This window comes from Brassica oleracea, chromosome C5, assembly GCF_000695525.1.
Source record: "Brassica oleracea var. oleracea cultivar TO1000 chromosome C5, BOL, whole genome shotgun sequence".
NCBI classification, from domain to species: Eukaryota; Viridiplantae; Streptophyta; class Magnoliopsida; order Brassicales; family Brassicaceae; genus Brassica; species Brassica oleracea.
The window spans coordinates 21180751-21200449 of record NC_027752.1 but is presented as its reverse complement, the minus strand read 5'-3'; the positions used below and the strand labels follow the sequence as shown (position 1 = coordinate 21200449).

General features: G+C 38.0%; 2 protein-coding genes across 3 annotated transcripts; one reads left to right on the top strand and one right to left on the bottom strand.

Annotated features, from left to right (window-relative positions):
* Positions 1-6627: 6627 nt before the first annotated feature.
* LOC106293508 lies at positions 6628-8396 on the bottom strand. Of its 2 annotated transcripts, none has more exons than XM_013729187.1 (4): positions 7982-8396; positions 7325-7805; positions 7089-7239; positions 6628-6998 (listed from the first exon to the last, which is right to left on the bottom strand). In XM_013729187.1, exons 1-3 carry the CDS (start codon positions 8048-8050, stop codon positions 7145-7147), a joined length of 645 nt encoding a protein of 214 aa, XP_013584641.1. In that variant the 5' UTR covers positions 8051-8396; the 3' UTR covers positions 6628-6998; positions 7089-7144. The 2 variants fall into 2 exon arrangements, with proteins under 2 accessions (XP_013584641.1, XP_013584642.1); XM_013729188.1 differs by having other exon boundaries at positions 7325-7796.
* Positions 8397-17487: 9091 nt separating this feature from the next.
* LOC106344071 (F-box/kelch-repeat protein SKIP25-like) lies at positions 17488-18950 on the top strand. The gene has a single exon (XM_013783450.1). It carries the CDS (start codon positions 17589-17591, stop codon positions 18801-18803), a length of 1215 nt encoding a protein of 404 aa, XP_013638904.1. The 5' UTR covers positions 17488-17588; the 3' UTR covers positions 18804-18950.
* The last annotated feature ends 749 nt before the right edge of the window (positions 18951-19699 follow it).

Sequence of the window (19699 nt, the reverse complement as noted above, 5' to 3'; positions counted from 1 at the left end):
AGTGGAAAGAACTCTGAGTGATCACCTAAAAATCGTGAGCTAAACACTTTGAGAGTGTGAATATTTTTATTTGCTAACTCTTTTGTTAAGTGTTTTCAGGATGTTTGGACTTCTCAAGAAATCAAAACCACAACAAGACGTTTACTTTCCTTTTAAAACTGTGTTAGAAAAAGAGTAAATGATTTTTGGAAATAAGAAATAGTTTGCTTCTAATGGGTTTGATTTTGTGCAGAAACAAAGAAACCAAAGGAAGAGACAAAAAAAGTTCGATGATGATGAGAAGTGGGTCAGAAGTGGTGATCGTCCCTTCACCAAAGCCAAGAGAAGCAACCGTGTAGTGCTTGATCAAAACGAGCTTCAAACTTATGCTAGTTTGGAGAAGATGTTGCATAAGGCAATTTATGCTATCCGGCAACTCAAAAAGAAGGGAAACACCAACACTTCTCCTTCACCAAAAAAACAAAGTAATTTATCTTCTCTTTCAAATTCTGATTTGAAAACTAATGTGTTGTCTTCTGATAGAGCAAAGCTCATTCTACCAGGTGCTTCAAATGCCATAGGATCGGTCATTATGCTAACAAGTGTCAAAAGCTAAGACCGTTGGTGACTTTGGAGAATGAGAACGTTGAAACCGAGCCAGAAAAGGAAGACCCATTGCCAATTTTCGATGACTTCACATATGAGCCAATGGAGGGGCTAGATGAAGAACAAATTCGTGGTCATCAAGCCAACCAAGAAGAATCATCTTCCACTCAAAAAACGGACCGAACTCAAGGTGAGCATTGTGCTGACTATGGTTCTTTTGCTTATAATCATTTTCTTTTTAATTTTTCAGATTTGAGGACAAATCTTTTTGAAGAGGAAGGGAATGATGTGCCCTGGTTCGTGGATCAGTCCATTGGAGCCAACCAGCATGGAAGCAGTAAAGATATATGTTCATTGTTTGACTCATATCTTCCAAACCTCGAGGCTTCTATGCATGACATCACTTGGAGAATGTTCTCAACTCAATTACGGAACTCCTCGAAAAAGAATCAGATAAATAGAGTTCAGATGAAAGAGTAGTGCAATTTACAAAATCTGTGATCTTCAGTTCTGTGTGATCTTTAGTTCTCGCGAATTTGGGCCGTACGCATCGTCAAGCCCACGTCCTGATCCTTACCACCATGGACCAGAACGACCAGATGAACCTAGACAGTAGTCGAGGGTCTCCATGACCAGTCCACCTCAAACTCAGCAACTTTGACTCATTTATTATTTTCTAGTCAAATTTCTCATTTCCTAGATGTGTGATTCCCACAAATAATTATGTCTTTCTTTGATCACATCAGGTATAAATATGTAAACTCTTTTATGAATAAAATCAGTCTATGTTTTTGAGTTTATTTTCGTTTCTTCTTTGAGTGAGAGAGAGAGTTCTTTAGCTAGTTCATTGGTGTGAACGGCTTGTTGATTTGGTGGACAGCCAATTCATCTTTGTGTGTTGTTTGGTGGTTAGCCAACACATTCATTCTTTCTTAGGTGGTTAGCCTTAGATCGTGGGTATATCAAGAGCCATTCCGCATCTCTTGACGATTCTTTCAATCCATTTCAGTTCCAGAAGTGTCATTTACCTTCTCGGATCATATCCAACACCCAGTTAAAGTGATCCTTCCCGATTTAGGGTGTATCACAGTGTCAGGGCAGTATTGGGATCCGCCGATGATCTTGTTCACTCTGCGACGAGTATTGTCACTTCCTTGATCATCCTGCCTTCATTTGCTTTTTCGCCCGATTGATTCCCTTGAGAAGGATTCTCTGGAGTTCTATCAGTTTTCGGTGGGCGATCGGAATCGTGGATGAGATCCTTGATACCGGTGACTTCGGAGATTTCTCCTGCGAGTAATTTCACGGCAAACTTCGCGCTGAGTACTTTGCGGTTCATGGTCGAGTGTCCTTGTGTCTGGTGAATCTCGCAGAAGACGGAGTCATCGTATCCCAAATTTCGAGTCCACGTATTTCCCGACGTCCTTCCTTGTTTGGAGTTAATGGCATAGTTATGCGCCCCCTGGAGTTCTTCTTTCTCGTGATGGACGTACTTGTCGTTATGAGAGTTCCTCTTCTTATATTTTGATCTGATGCTGCATCTTTCGAGGATGTTTTTGTCGACTTATGTTTTTGCGACATAAATTTAATCTCTTCTTCGATGGTGATGTAATTTGTTACCTTATGGAGGGAGTCTTGGATTCTCTGCGGCTTGCCGAGAGTTATCCACTTTCGGAACTTTGACTTGTACCAGAGCTCTTCCTGAGTGCGGCTATTGCAACCTTATTGCTTATCCCACTATCTCTTGCCATGACGAGTTTGAACCTGTTCAAGAAGTCGCAGAGAGATTCGTCCTCCTTTTGTGCTAGTCTCCAGAGATCGACGTCGAAAGTTTCTCTATCTATGAACATAGGGTATTGTTTGAGAAATTCCGAAGCAAGTTGACGGAAAATTCCGATGGAATTTCGCCTAATATCGAACTAGGCAAATTCGTACCAACGCCGAAACCGCTGACCGGGTTTTCGGGTATAACATCAATAACTCTCTGCTTGATTTAGCTCCCGCTGATGGCGAAAGAAGTTACAGAAATTGTCGACTTCGCGGTGGTAGACCACCCCACCATCTACAACTTGATCATGGGAACGCCTTGGATAAACTTCATGAAAGCAGTTTCGTCAACATATCACATAGGCATCAAGTTCCCGACTCCCAACGGAATCGCTGCGATCTGGGGATGCCTAAAATAGTCGTGACTTTGCTTACTAGCCGAACACAAACTACGACAGGCCACGAAGACCTCTATGGTCGAACTGAAACAGACGAAGATAGATTAGATAAAATCTGAAAAAGCTTCGAAGAAGGATGATCCAAAATCATCCTCTCAGGAAATGGCCGCAGAAAATAATAAAGTTCCCTAGCCCATCGCTTCAGACATCCAATAGAAATCATCATGTCCCGTCCCGTACCGCGGCGGGTTAGTCATCGAGCGGGTCTGTCCCGCGCGGGCTGCGGTCCTCAGAATGCCGGCCAAACCCGTGCCGCAGAACATATAGGCCTTCGCGGGCCGTCCCGCGGGATGCCTCCTTATCAAACCGCCTACTACAGCTTCTTTCATGAATGTTCAAGTGGAAGAATTGTGTAAGAGAGTTGAAGAGAGCTCATTAAGCTTTACTAACGTCTTATCAAAATCAATGCCATAAAGCTCTGTTTGTGATTGCGTTCTTGAGTTAAAAGCTTTTTTTTGTTATCAGCATAAGATTTTATTAAGTTTGAACCTGACTGAGTTGTCATCTTTGTAATAACTTTGCTCAAGTGTTGTATGTCTTCATCAAACCATCTCTCTTTGTAATTCTTTAGATTTCAAAAAAAAAATCGTGAATCACTTTGTCAAATTATACAAGTGACCTGATATACAACTAACTTTTCTCCTAAACAACATCATTGTAACCAAATTTAATTTAAGAAAAACACCGTTCACAGTACTGAAAACAAAACCAATCAACTTAAACAAGAAATCTCACATTGTAATAAAGCAATTCATAGTTGTGTGTAATAAAAAGAGAAAACCAAATCAAAACACCACCAGAACTCGAATCGTCATCGCTGGAGTTGGAGTCGTCATCGCCGGATCTCGAATCATCATCACCGGAGCTTGAATCATCATCGCCGGAACTCCTTATGTTTTCTGGGGGAAAAGTCACAAGAATCGCTTTCTTATCACTCTCTCTCTCGTTTTTTCAGGTAAAATAAGAAATTAAAAAAAAAATATGGGTCCATGTAATTCCGCATGACCCGTTTTGGCCCATCCCGCAAAAGGCCCAGTCCCGCAAAGACCCGTCCCGCGAGGCCCGCAAATTTACGGGCCTAGAAAACCTCGTCTCAATACCGTCCCGCGATAGTCCTTTACGGGCCAGGCCCGTGGTTCAAGTCCATGACTGCCATCTCTAAGTAACAGTCACCGCAATTAATACATCCGACGCAATCTCGCCAAACGAGTAAGAAACACTCACGGGACAAACTGAACTATGAGATGGCTTGATCCCCGAAAAGGGTACGTAGGAAACTCGTCGCAATACAAGTTCAGCTATCCGCCTCTCTAAAGGGGGGGGGGGAGTGGGCACGTATATGTGTACTCGTATACTCCCACATTTTCAAATATCAGTCCATGAACTCGATATTTTTAAAAAATTTACGTTAATAAGAAAACACAATATGATTTCATGTAAAATCTCGTAACTCACTTTATAGTATCTCGCAAATCAATGTCGAAAAGTTCTCGAAAAACCTTCGTAAAAAGAAAATAAGAATACGGAAAACTAAAGCTTCGTATTCTTAAGACTATTACCCGACAAGGGACAATTCAAACCGTCGAACGAACAATTCCCGAGCATCGGAACAACCAAACTAGCATCGTCCGACCCATCAGAGAAGTTGGATTAGCCAAGGTCAACTCGCCCAACAGTGACTTGGATCAGTCTTGTCCAAAACCATGCATTCTCGTCTCCTGAACTCTCCCTTCAGGCCTCTGTCAAACTGTCTCTCGTTTCGTCTCGATCGGGGTTACCGTTGAAACGTTACGGAAAAAATGACAAAAGCTTATTTTCGCGTATAAGATTGGATCGATCGTATAAAGATGATAACAGTTAACTTAACACCATGGTTATCTCGACTATATGATTGATTTGGATTATCTCGTAAAACCGGCGTCGTACTGGAGGTTACTCTTCTGAAAATAAATCGGAAAAACGTTTTCGTTGAAAAACAACCCAAAGGGTCTAAAACGCTGCAAAAGTCCACTAACGATTTTTAACAAGAAATCGGCCCAAAGTTGCTATGACGGTTTATCAAATATTCGTGAGAAGAGATAATGTCAAGTTTTGAGATAAATGTCAATTTTCAGAGATAAATGTTAAAGTTTCAAAGGATAATCACGAAGATCGGAAAAAATAGAAAATTTCCGCCAAAGGATAAACTCGACCTAGAAGCAAAAAAGGAAGGCCCAAACCGACCGAGGAGGAGTATATAAGGGATGCGAAGGCGAGAGGCGCGGAAAGAGAATTTTGACACACAGAAACCTTAGAACTTAGAGCGATTTAAGCAAATTTCCATTTTTTTTATCGAGCTGCGTCTCATCTAGATTTTCAAGTCTTAGGTGGTTAGAACTAGGATCTCTCTGGCAGCTCTTACGGCATAGGCTTTACCTGTTGTAAACGCTTATACGCAAATTTGGAATAAGATCTTCTTTGCTCTCTTTTCGTTTCTATCAATTTAATACATAGTATGTTTTTCGTGTTCTGATTGTTTGGCGTGTGGTTTAGCAGATATCCAGAACCTTTGGGAAATGTAAGGTTTCTTATCTTTCCTAATTTGACAGAAATCGACAATGCGAATTTCGGTTTCCACAATAACCTCATTAGCAATTGTAAAGGACACTACATGAAAACTCATTCATATGTTCATAGTGCAAGGAGCGGAGTTAGTACAGTGGGAGTGGATCAGTTGACTTTACAAAAATTATTTTATGAGCCTTTACAAAAATTAGATGACTTTTTACAGAAAGTTTATTAAGAGTGTGATTGGATAAAAGTAGCATAATAGGAAGAATAAAAGTGGAGTAAATGAATATAAAGGAAATATGTGAAAAAGTACATTTCAGCGTAAAAATTTTACTCTATAGAAAAGAGAATGAAAACTTTACTCTAAAACCTATAAAAAGATAAAAATGTTTACTCTGTACCAGCATAAGTATTTTATCTTGATTGGATTGATTATAGCGTAATTGGGTGAAAACCACTTTTTACTCTATAAAAGTTACTCTTTTTTTTTTTTGTCAACCTCGATAAAAGTTACTCTAAAAGTGACTTTCGGCCACAGCCTAAATTGATCTGCTATAAAACATTTTTGGTTCCCCTACTTAATACGATATACTAGGCCTGGGCGTTCGGGCACCCGTTGGCGTTCGGATCGGATATTTCGGATTTCGGTTTTTTATATATCACCTCATAGGTCCCATTCTAGTAATTTTCTAACTACGGGTCGGGATCGGATATAACACCTCGGTTTCGGGTCGGTTTTGTATCACATTTGAAAACCCATAAAGTAACCATATATTATTTGGGTTCGGATTTTTTTGGATCGGTTCGGGTTATACCGAAGTAAAAGACAAAAAAAACAATAAATAAAAAGAAACACATAACTGAATGTGTGAAACTGAATGCAAAGGTTTTTAAAACAGAAAATAGCAACATCCTAAAACGCATCAACACTGAAAATAGCAACATTTAAAAGTTTTGAAGCAGAAGACTTAAAAGAAACAACAAACATAAACTGAAACACACACACGTAAATGAGAGACATTGGAACAATCTTGAGCTTAGGAGTACTTGACAATCATGATGTGGAACGTTCTACTCCTGCCAAAAGAAAAACGTAAATGTTAAGCTAAAAAAACTGAAACAGAAGCAAATCATTATAAACCAAAAGGTGTTTAGTGCAATACCTTAGAAACGAAGAGGCTCTTGATGTCATATAGCAAAAGCTTCCCCTAGTCATTCTACCAGATTCTACTTTCTGCTCAAAGGATATCAACCTATTTCATGAACCTCTAACATAGACTACAGCATTACGGACTGCATCCACACTCTCATTAGCATCAGTCAATCCGTCCTTCACAATCAAGTTGATGATGTGTGCACTACATCTCATATGCAACCATTCTCCATCTAAAACTAGTGCATCATCAGACACTAAAGAGAACTGACCATGAAATCTTCTCAAGGCGGATGAATTAGCAGTTGCATTGTCAACAGTTACACAAAATATTTTCTCAATTCCCCAATCAGCCAAGACATCTAAAAGACCCCGAGAGATTGTCTGACCTTTGTGATCACTGACATGTTTGAACCCTATGATAAGCTTCTTCAGTCGCCAACACTCATCAATGTAATGCGCAGTCACCACCATGTAACTTGCCCCTGTGAACAATAATAAGCATGCCAACACGTTAGCTATAAGCACCCAAATATCAGTACATACTCATTTAATTTAAGATTCAAAATGCTTACGGGTTATTTTAGCCTCCCAAATATCAGTAGTCAGAGATACTCTTTGCTTGTTTGCTTCAAACCACTTTTTCATAGCAGCCTTCCTCTGCAAGTACATCTTTACAATCTCTCTTGTTGAGGTCCTCCTTGACACAGGTTTGTCTAATTTCATCTGCACAGATAAAAAAAAAATTATATAAAAGAAGTCAAAACTAGTCCAATAAACTAAAGAATTAAACAAGTAGATAGCTTGTTACAGAAGTGTTTCCAAGCCACACTTTCTACCCAACATAATGGTAACTCCCCTATCACCATCATCTCATTCGTTGCTTCTTTGAAAGTTTCTTCACTGACTTTTGCAGACATCACATTCCCTTCTTCATCTATGACTTGCTGAGTTGAACTTTGGCCATCTGAATACGAGTAGAACTGTTTGCATATGCTGATATGCTTCAGCAAGTTTTTAGTTCCCGATTTTGTTTTACAACAAAAATTCTTCTTGCAGTAATGACAGATACATTTGTCACGCTTATCCTTCGTCCTTGTGTAATGGTTCCAGATTTTGGACCTTGGAGGAAGAATCCTGGGAGCTTTATTGGCTCCATTGGCTGTAGGATATTCTTTACGTTTGCCTCTACTATCTGGAGTAGCCAATTCTTGTTCTTCTTCGTCCTCTACGTCTTTGTTGTTGTCAAACGAAACTCGGTTTGGAGTTGATGAAGAATCCATCTGTGACAGCTTAAATGGAACCATTATCAGACAATTATCCATCTCAGACAAGTCAAATTGAAGTAATTGGAACACTAAACAATCATCACAGACACAAACTGGTTAAATAGAACCGTAAACCATCATCAACTACACGAAACCCTACATAACCCTTAAATCGCAAAACAGAACAAATGGAGACATACCTGAGAGCGATTTCGAGAAATCGCAGATGGTGGAGATATAGAGAATTCCCAATTTCGGTTTTGAAACATGAGTCCCTTCGATCAACTCTCTTTGATTTATATGGAATTAGAGTTTTCTCAAGATTAAGAAGACGAGGAATCGCCTAGCGTGAGAAAAGCAAAACTTGGAAACATAAACAATTAATGTTACGCGTGTTTTGGTTTAAAGGAGAGTATATACATATATATTACTATATGTATACATAAGTCTGGTTATTTCGGGTTAACTGTTTGATTTCGGATTAAACCGAACCGACCCCGATAACCGAAATATCACCAAATCAAAACCGATCGGGTATTTCCCAAAATATCAAACCGAACCGATATCCATTTTTCGGGTCGGGTTCGGGTTCGGGTTCGGGTTTCGGATATTATGCCCAGGCCTACGATATACCTACCTCATACTGGTCAATTCAAATAAAATGAAATCATCATTTATTTTCTCCAACTTAAGTATTCGTATTTAAGAGCATGTTTATCCCTAGGTTTCTTAGGTTTTTCTACTTAAAAAAATAAAAAATTAAAAAGCAAACTAATCGCGGACCGCCACAAGTCAGTTGGACCCGCGAACAGTGTAAGAAACTCATTAAAATCAGTTTTTAATTAGTATTTTTTGTAACCGATCCTTAAAGATTTTGTGGGGGTTCCACGCACTAAGAACCTCACCAAGGACCCTAGATAAACATGCTCTAAGATTTTAGTTATTTACGGTTACAGAAGTGAAATTATATATCATTTTTATACTATTGAAAACATAACATTTTATTCATTTATAAAATATTTAATCTTCTTATGAACTATGAACGCAAACACAAAGACAATTTAAGTTATAAAGTTTTAGTAATAGGAGTTGATTTATGATAAGGAGGAGTAAACTCGTTGATTTGAAGTTTGATTTTCATTAGAAACTAAATTATGGTTATTAAGTTAGACAAAAATCTATTAATTTAGTTTTAAAAGAAATTTTTATCTTAAAATTTTAAAATTAATTTATGCATTACATAAAGGGCAAATCTCCTAAGTAACCTATTTTTAGTTTCTGTTTCCACAAAGCACCCAAAAGTAAAAATAGATTTCACCAAAGCCTTAAATGACAATTCTAACCGCATTTACAATTTTTATTAATAGTCTATTAAATAGATAAAAATAAATAAATATATATATATATATATATCAAATAGCTGACAAACAATATATTAAATTCAAAATAATAAAACCACATTTTAAAATGTTATTTCCAAATTTATTTTGAAAAATAATTTTCTTATAAAAAATTAGAAAGATCTTCTTGAACGTATATGACATCTTTTTGAATTTGTAAAAAAAAATTCAAATTCAGAAATATCTTCACAAATATGTAATAGACTTCTTGAGTATAACTTGGATGTATATTTAAGAAATGTTTCCTAATTGTGTACGTCATTTTCCTGAATTTGATTTATATGCATAGTTAGGAAAATATTACTAAATATGTAACATTTCTCAAAACTACAAAGATATTTTAAATATACATTATATCATCATAAAAATTTTGATATTAATTTCAAGAAGGTCTTCTAAAAAATATAAGAATATATTCAATAATATTTTATTAACTATAATTATAACTCAAATTATGTAAGGTACTCATAAATATAAATATATATATATATATATATATATGTATTTATGAAGATTTTCCTAAATACACATTTAAGAATGTATTTTTAAATATACATTTATGAAAAAAATTCTAAATTTTATGTAAATATTATACACATGTACAATATCTTCCTAAATTTTAGAAAAAATATTATACTTATCTACGAAGCTATTCTTCCTAAACCTCAGGTAGATATCATACACATTCAGTCATGAAAGTCTTCATAAATTCAGGTGGATATCTACACATTCAGGCAGAAAGGTATTCTTAAATTCAAATTCAAGAAGATTTTATTACATATTCAGGAATGTCTTTGTAACGCCCCGATCACCCTCGGCTAATTGGTCACCCACGCCCGTTCACTAGGCCTGTGACTCCATCCAGTTCAACGGGTGGTGTATTAATTTTTCGAAGGCTTATAAATCTTGCTTATTGACCATGCAATCACCACATGACCTTTCCCTGTGTTTTTGGCCTCATTCACACAATATTACGAATCATTTCCCGATATGTCACCATCCTTCCACTAATACAGCTCAAGCAAGTTTAACCATGGAGTTCTAAACGGATGTATGACGGAAAAGGTAAATGTACTTTGGTGACATAGGTAGCCAAATCAATTCTCTTAATCCTTCCATCATATACCACAAACCGGGATATTACAATTCACTCCTCTCAAAGAACGCAACGTTTCTGTTGCGCCCCAAGATCGTTATCCATGTTAGTGTGAGCCTTCACTGACTCCACACTCATTTGGGTTCAGCTCTAATACCACTAACACCCGACCGACCACGGTAATGGGTCACCCACACCCGTTCACTCGGCATGTGGGTCCCATCCCATCCGACGGACGGTGCGTTAATTTTTCGAAGGCTCAGAAGTCATATTTACTGATCATGCAATCACCACATAAAATTTCCCCGTGCTTTTGGCTTCACTCACACGGTATCGCGAATCACTTCCCGATATGTCACATATCCTTTCACTAAACTAACTCAAACACGCTTAACCCTGGAGTTCTAAACGGATGTGTGATATAAAAAGTAAATGCACTTTGGTGCGTAGGTAGCTAAATCAACTTTTTAGGCCTTACAACATATATATCACAAACCGGGATGTTACAGTCTTCCTAAACTTTTTTCAAGAAAAATAGTTTTCAAACAAATTTAGGGTAGGGTATATAGGGTATAATTGAATAATATTTCAACATATATATCCGAATCTTTTTATATAAAAAGGAATTTGAATATATATTTTTTAGAATAAAAAATTATATTTAAAAAAAAATATATTTAATTTTGTATGCATATAGAGTAGGGTATATAGGGTATAATTGTCATTTGCTTTAAAATAAAATTTATTTTGGTCATTTTGATATTTGTTTGCTATTTTCTAATAAAAAATTGTTAAGTGTTATCCTAAGATATTTTTATTACATAAATTAGAGAAGTAGTTAAATTGACACAAACAAAACATATAATTACTTTAGCATGCATCGCATATCAAATTAACTTTATATAAATAATTTTTGAGAAAGATTATACATGATGCACATTAAATTCCCAAACAGATAATTCATCATTGAGAAGATTGGGTAAAGATGGCTGAATCTGAATCACACACCAAATGGAGCAAACGACACTAGTTGGGTGTCAGTGTCACTATTTTTCCTCCAAAAGAAGTAAAGAACAAAGAAGTTTCTCTTAAAGGGAAAATTTGTACCTTATTATAAATAAAAATAAAAATAAATACTTACCCCAAAAAATAAATGTATATACGTAATTTTGATATGGATCGTTGTATACACACAAGAAACCGAGAGTATATGTGTTTCTAGAGAATTTCACTTCACTCGGTCAGAAACATCGTTCATGTAATTTATTTTCGCCATGTAGTCTTCCTTACACGTGTTACTGGATTTTAGGGAATGTAAAGTCTTATAAGCCAACAAAATGTTATCCTTGACCAACCATCGATGAACAAAGGCATTGTTAACAAGTCAACTCCCCTCCCATTATCCAGTATATAAGACTGAATCATTGCTCAAAAAAAACGATAAGACTGAATATTCGTATCATACATTTTACATGCTAAATAGACGAAGTGCCATCATACAATGCCGCTCCATATTTGGGATACATAAGATATATTATTCTTTTTGTTCACTTGAAAACAGTCTTTAGCACAGCCACGCCTCGGTTGCTCCGTCGTCTACCACATCAATAACAACTGCTCCTTCGTCAACCATAATTCCACCGCCGTCACACTGTAATAACAGCCACGACCCTGTTACTCCCTCGTCTATCTCAGCTCCACCTCCTCTTCACAGTGACGACGGCCACTTTGACATTGCTCCTGCAAACTCCGACCATGTTCCAACAGCGAGTCAGCCTCATGAGGCTCCTCAAACACAACCATATGTTCCTCTCCAATCCGAGGAGACCATGGAAGAAGAACAAACACCATCAGTACCTTCTATAGGAACGTGGTCAAAGCCACTTGTTCTAAAGTTATCTTTTCCTTTCACACCATATTAGCCATCACCGCCTTGTAGCTATGATCCACAGTTGGTGCAGAGTCAGATTGAGAACTTTTGGTCTTCAATGGGGGAAAGTACCAACCTTACGAAAAACTCTTTGCTGAAAGTACCTTCTTCACTAAATCTCCCTGTTAAAAAAGTGCCGCCTCCAAAATTAAAGGAAGATGGCTCACTCCGTATTCTATAGGCTGCAAGGATGAACCCGACTACGAGGAACTTGTATCGTGCTTCCACACCAACTTTCAGACTTGATGGCAGATCATCATTCCAACTAAGATACTTCAGCTTGGCTCTGAGAACGTAGGAGAATATGTGATTGGGCAATTTCATCGCTGTTCTGCTCCATCGGTTGGTCTTACACATGCTGTTGTAAACCGGCTCTACGGTAGAAGCTGGAAAATTGTTAGTCGGAAACTAGGAGAATCCTCTTACCTGTTCTATGTTCAACACAAAGAGACAAGACAGTAGATTATTCAGCGTTGCATCTGGCATGTTGACGACTGATTAATTTTTGTGGCTCCTTGGAATCTAGAAGGCTCCTTAAAAGTACCTGAAATCTCGACTGTACCAGTTTGGGTGACCCTAAAAAATATCCCAACCAGCTGCTACTCTAGACTTGGAATCTCCCACATTGCTTCAGGCTAGGTGAGCCCATGCTTACGCATAAGCCAAGGCTGGATCCCTTAAACATTGGAGAGGCTGAGATCTTGGTGGAAATAGAGCTCGACAAGAGCTTCCCCAAACAGATTGCATTGGATGACAAGCTAGGTAACAAATTTTATTTGATGTGATCTATTCTTGGATTCCATCAACTTGTGAAAAATGTGGGAGTCTAGGTCACAAAGCAAAGAAGTGTCTACTAAAGGAAGATAAGATTCCACCCACAAATGGAAAAAGATCTGAATACAAGGACATGGTCATCCCGGTGGTTGCTATAGACACTTTCTCGGATAATGCTGATTCTGATGTACAACACAATTGTGTCACTCCTAAGGTGCCAGAGAGTATAAAGGAAAAAACATTACAAGTGAGCTGTCTGATCTAGCGATAGATCAGATTCTAGGACAAGAGCTTGGTCTTAAAAAAGTTTTCCTCACACCTCAACATGTTCCCTTTCAATTCGGGAAGCCGGGAGAGTCCTTGTCGGACATTTATACTTCACCAGCAACTACAAAACCCATGTCTCTTCAGGTAGCTATTCCTCAAAAGGATAGCTCTGCTACTTTCGGTAAATCTCTTCCGGATACAAAATTTACTCTATTTTCTACACTAGCAGGTACATCATCTGCTCACACTTCTTTACAAGTTATGCCATAATAAATTATCATGAATGATGGTTCAACACTCAGAAAATGATCCTTTAAAAATGCCCCATCTTTCAACCAAGTCAATCCAAGAAGTAAGTAACATGGATTTTTATATTAGTGAACAAATGGATGAATTCGGTAGTATGACAAGAGGGGGTCGGTTGATCAAACCGCACAAAAGTACCAAGATATGGGATGGATGACAGTTCGTGGAAGAGGAAAACAAGGCCGTAGAGTTCGAGGTTCCTATCAAGCACACTAATATCCTTTTTAGGTTGGTTAATCTTAAGAGTAGTACTAAGTTTTCTTACGTATTAGCTCTTTCTGTCTGCTTTATGTATCAAACTTTCTCAAACTATGTGATCTAACAAATCACATATTGTACTTTGTTTTAATTTTAATGAAAACCTTTTTACAAAATAAAATGATATTATAGAATTTATTGTGGAATAAAAAATTCATGCCATCATGCTTTATAGGTCTTCAAGTTACATTACAAATAGATTTGCTTAACCTTTCCAAAACGGAAACCTCGTGTAATCCATTAAACTATAGTTTGGTGAGAGTCATAATTAAAACATGCAGTTGTTAAATTACGAGTATATCACAACCTAAACTTTTGTCTTAACCCTTAATCGAAGTTAACCCAAGCCCAACTTGATTTGGCGGTCCAAGAGTCCTAACACCAACAATGAAGGCTCAATGAATCCCATCACTTCTCTAGCTCACACAAACCGTGTGACTGCCTGCGTTGGACAACACGACAAAGACAAACAGCAACAGAAGCCAACAACAAAATCCGCAAAAGGGAAAGCAGTCCTAGCTACGGCTGACACCACACCAATGGCTAATAGATTTGCTATCCTCAACGATGATGTGGCCTAGCTCATTTAACCTCCTATAAATACACAAGTGATGTAATAGAAAACCTTCTAACAGAGTTAATCAATAAGAAAGTTACCTCTTCAAGTTTATATTCTCTATGCTTTTATGGTATCATTGAGCCATGGATCTAAAGCCTTACACCCCACCATCTCTAAACGTGGTGAACTCTATCACCGTCGAACTTACAAACCAAAACTTCGTCTTTTGGAAAGGACAGTTCCAGTCTTTTTTTAGTGGACATCGTCTTTGTGGCTTCATTACTGGCTCCATTCCGCAGCCTGATACGACCATTATGGCCCCAAAAATAGACGGCTCTGTCACACCTGTTCCAAACCCCGACTACCAGTTCTGTTTCAGACAGACCAAGTTGTCCAATCCTGGCTCCTTGGTTCTATGTCCGACCGGCTTCACAGCATCGTCCTTGACTTCTCTACCTCTTGTGAGATATGATTCGCTCTTGAGAAGCATTTCAACAGACCATCAAACTCACGTCTGTTTGAACTGCAACATAAGCGTGGTTTGACAAGCTCAGCACCTTCCTACTTAAATTTGGCTTCATGTGCAGCTTCTATGATCCTTCAATTTTTGTCTGCATAAAGGATAAAAAAAATCATTATTCTACTCCTTTATGTAGATGACATGTTGATCACATGAAACATTTCTGAGCTCCTACAAGAACTTCCACTGGAACTAAACAAAAATTTCAGAATGAAGGACCTTGGACAACTCAAATACTTCCTAGGAATTCAAGCTTAGTTTCATGAAGATGGTTTGTTCCTATCACAACAGAAATACGCAGAGGATTTACTGGCTCTTGCTTCTATGTCAGATTGTTCTCCAATGCTTACCCCTCTGCCTATGAAACTCAACAGAGACAAAGACAAGCAACATAAAGAGGAATTATTCTCAAACCCTACCTACTTCCGAAGCCTTGCCGGTAAGCTCCAATATCTGACTCTTACCAAAACTGACATACAATTCGCTGTGAATTTTGTATGTCAGAAGATGCATGCTCCTACGGTCACTAACTACACTTACCTAAAGCAGATCCTACGGTATGTTAAGGGAACCGTCACAATGGAACTATCCATCAACAAGAACACCGACTTTAAGCTCACTGTCTACAGTGATAGTGACTGGAGTGGCTGTTCTAACACTAGTCGATCTACCGGAGGATTCAATATATTTTTGGGGTCTAACCTAATCTCTTGGTCATCGAAGAAACAACCTACTACGGAAGCAGAATACAGATCTATCTCAGAAACAACTTCGAAAATTACCTGGTTGTGTTTGATTATGAAGGATCTTGGGATTTCCCTACCTTCAATTTCGGTTCGTCTATGCGATAACCTCTCGGTGGTCATGCTCATTGTGAATCCTTCCTTTCACTCGAAGACTAAGCACTTTCTGCGTGATCACCACTACGTTCATGAAAGGGTAGCTCTGGGTACGCTCGAAGTTCGTCACATCTCCAACAAATTCCAGATCGCCGACATCTTTACAAAGAGTCTTCCTCAAGAGTCTTTTCGCTCATTACAAAGCAAATTTGGTGTGCGCCTTCCCGGAACGCCAAGTTTGAGGGAGGCTAATAGAAGTCAGCCCAAGCCCAACTTGATTTGGCTCCTTAAGAGTCCTAACACCAACAATGAAGGCTCAACGAAGCCCACAGTTCTCTAGCTCACACAAACTGTGTGACTGCCTGCATTGGACAACAATACAAAGACAGTCAGCAACATAAAGCAACAATGAAGTCCATAAAAGGGAAAGCAGTCCTAGTTACAGCTCACACCATACCAACGACTAATAGATTTGCTATCCTCAACGATGATGTGGCCTAGCTCATTTAACCTAGAATGCTTTCCTATAAATACACAAGTGATGTAAAAGCAAACTTTTTAAGAGAGTTAATCAATAAGAAAGTTACCTCTTCAAGAGTTTATATTCTCTACGCTTTTAACCCCAACGTAATGTTACGATTTTTTAACGATGAATGGTAACTTTCATCGTAATGTAGTTGTTAAATTATGAGTATATTACAACCTCAACTTTGCCATCCAACTAATGGCGAAATTACGAGTAAAAGTAGATGGTAGGTGAAAACATATTTGTTGTGTGTCTGATTAGTTGTTTAGAAAAAGACATATATTTATAAGTTATTTGTTATGTCCTTGTAAAATCCATTTCATTGTAAAATTATTGTTACATTTCTCCTTGTCAAATACGGAAATTTTCTATAAATATGTTATTTCTCTTTTTCTAAAGAACCACAAAGAAAATCAGAAATGTTGCAAAGAAAAAATATGACATTGAATAGCAATATATACGAGTTACGAAGTTAGATATATACACATAAAGAATTTTTCAACTGAGTAGAGACATTTATATACAAGGTCGAAAATACACCACTCACACAAGAAACCGATTAAGATTTTTTTTTTTTTGTCGATGGTTAGTTATGCTATTACAAACTATGAGAAATATTTCAAGACAATTCTACAGCCGGCAATTCTACCTGCCTTATGAAGATTCACGCCTGACTATATCATCCTGAGCCGTCTTAAGATGTTATGTCCTTGCGTAAGTGCAAGAATACAAAATTTGTTTGTAATGAAACGGAATGGAAACATTTAGTAAATAGATCGAATAGACTTCTCATAATATTAATGAAACACATCTCATGTTGTAAGTAATTTGCCTCTTGTAAATATTAAAATATACTTCGAAAGACATCGGAGTCTCTTGCCGCGAGTGATGTTTTTGGTTTTCTCATTAGAAACTATCAAAAGTCTCAATTTTTTCTCTTAGTTTTTCATTTTATTTTTTTCATTGTTAAAATCTAATTCTGTTATTAGTAGAACTGGACATGCATGTAAATAAAATATGATTGTTTCTAGAGCAAAGAATATCTTATTTTAATAATAATAGAATAACATATTGTTTAGTTATTGTCAAACTAGGTTAAACTTTATTATAAAATACCCACTTGTTTCTAATCATATATGATGCTAAAAATGTAAGTACTAGTAATATTTTTCCAGTTAGCTTTATATATTTATTATTGTGACAACGTTAACACTTTTCCAACTTTGGCCTTTTCGATTTTGATATATGGCTCTCTGCAGTCTGCACACAACTTTTCCCTCTCTTTCATTACAGTTCACGCCTCTCTTGTCTCATTATATCCCAAATAAATAAATGAAGAAAATTAAATATGAACACACAGAGAGAGAAGCGATACTGAAACGGTCTGCATCAATGGCTACCGCTGCCGCACGATCAACGCCGGTGAAGCGAAGAAGAACCGACGACGGAAAGCAAATCGTCTTAATCGACGGACTTCCCGACCACATATCGGAGATCTGCCTTTCCCTCGTATTCCGTCCGTCGCTACTCGCCGCCGTTTGTACACGGTGGCGCCGCCTCGTATACTCTCCCGAGTTCCCACCGTTCTCGTCTCTCTACGCGCTTTTCGTCGCCTCGAGCTCGGATCCGGCTCCGGGTTTCCGTCGGGTTAACTCAGCTATCCGGTTAATGTGTTTCGACCCGGTTTCTTCCAAATGGGATCCGCTCCCTCCTCCTCCGCCAGAACTACCTCTTAACCGGATTATCTACCGTCATCCGTCGTATATTTCCTTTAATTTACCGATTCAGTGCGTTTCCGCCTCCGGAAAACTTGTTATCATCGCCGGGAGTAACCAAGAACTCTCTCCGGCGATCTCTCACCCTCTAATTTTCGATCCGATCTCTTCTGCATGGACCTCCGGGCCGCCGATAGGAACGCCGAGACGGTGGTGCGCAACCGGAGCTTGCGGCGGAGTTATCTACATCGCTAGTGGTATGAGTTCGCAATTCTCGTCAACCGTCGCGAAATCGATCGAGAAACTCGATCTCACGGATCATAATCGCAGTAACTGGGAGAAACTGAGGGAGATGAGAGACTTACGGTTTAGCCGTGAAGCCATTGACGCAGTTGGATGGAGAAGGAAGCTCTTAATGGTGAATGTAAAAGGCGACGCAGTTAAAGAAGGAGCTATATACGACGTCGTTAATGACGATTGGGAAGCGATGCCGGAGGAAATGGTGGCGGGATGGAGAGGTCCGGTGGCGGCGATGGAGGAGGAGACGCTTTATTCAGTTGATGAGAAGAAAGGAACAGTGAGGATATACGATGCCGATAACAGAGAGTGGAGAGAAGTAGCGGTGGTGGAAGGTGGTGAAGAGTTGCTTAAAGGAGCTCAGCAAATAACGGCGGTAGCCGGAAAGCTTTCTATTATTACCGTTGACGGAAGAATTGTAATGGTGGATGTTATGACGGAGCCGGCGAAGATTTGGACCGTGGAAAAACCTCAAGGGCTTGAACCGGTTTCGGTTCATGTATTACCAAGGATGAGCCGACCGGATTTTAGCTGACGTATAATGTTTGAAATATACTATAATTTTGTTCTTTTTCTTCTATACGGAACTCTTTTTTTTTTTTTTGATTATTTCTCTTATTCTGCGAGAAAAAGTGTGCTCTTGTCGTTATTTTACCTTCAAGTCAGATGCTTACTTCAGAAATTTCACATCTATAAAGTACAATAAAAATAGTTATTTAAAATAATTTGTTAGAGAAATTAAATGTACTAACGAAAGTAATCTTATAAATGGCGACGTTAGTTTTATTTCATTCACTATCAATTGCTTTTTTGAGTTTAAAAAGTAAACGAGCATCAGATTAAGTAGAATCGATTTAACCATTTACGACCAAGTTACCATGTCCGTGTTATTTTTACAACGATTTTACAACGCTTAACCCTAAACACCGAGAATGAAATCCCTAAACCCCAAAGTCACGTATCACCTAACATCATATCTTCTTCTCTACTACTTCTTGCTCTTTATTCAACTTAAACTCTAAAACCCAAAAACTCCAAATAAATTTTTAAAAACTAAAGAAATACATATTATATAAAACAACATTTGTTACACATACATTAAGATGGTAAAAAAACAATATTAAATACAACATTTGTTACATATATTACATCACTCTAAATCGTTTTCATTCTCATCACTATCATTACAATCATCATCGTCGCTTCTCTCGAACTCGTCTTCACGTGCTTCATCTGTAGCATCTTCGAGAATATCTTCACATTGAAAGTTTTGCGGATCGATCAAAAGGATTTCATCAGTTAGTTGTTTTGGTACCTCAACTTCATTGATAGCGTCTTCTTCTTGCAAGGGCGGTTCTTCTCCAGCGACAATGCGTCCACGAGGTGTAATTTTGATAGCAGCTAACCAGTTTATCCCGGAAGTTCGAAGCC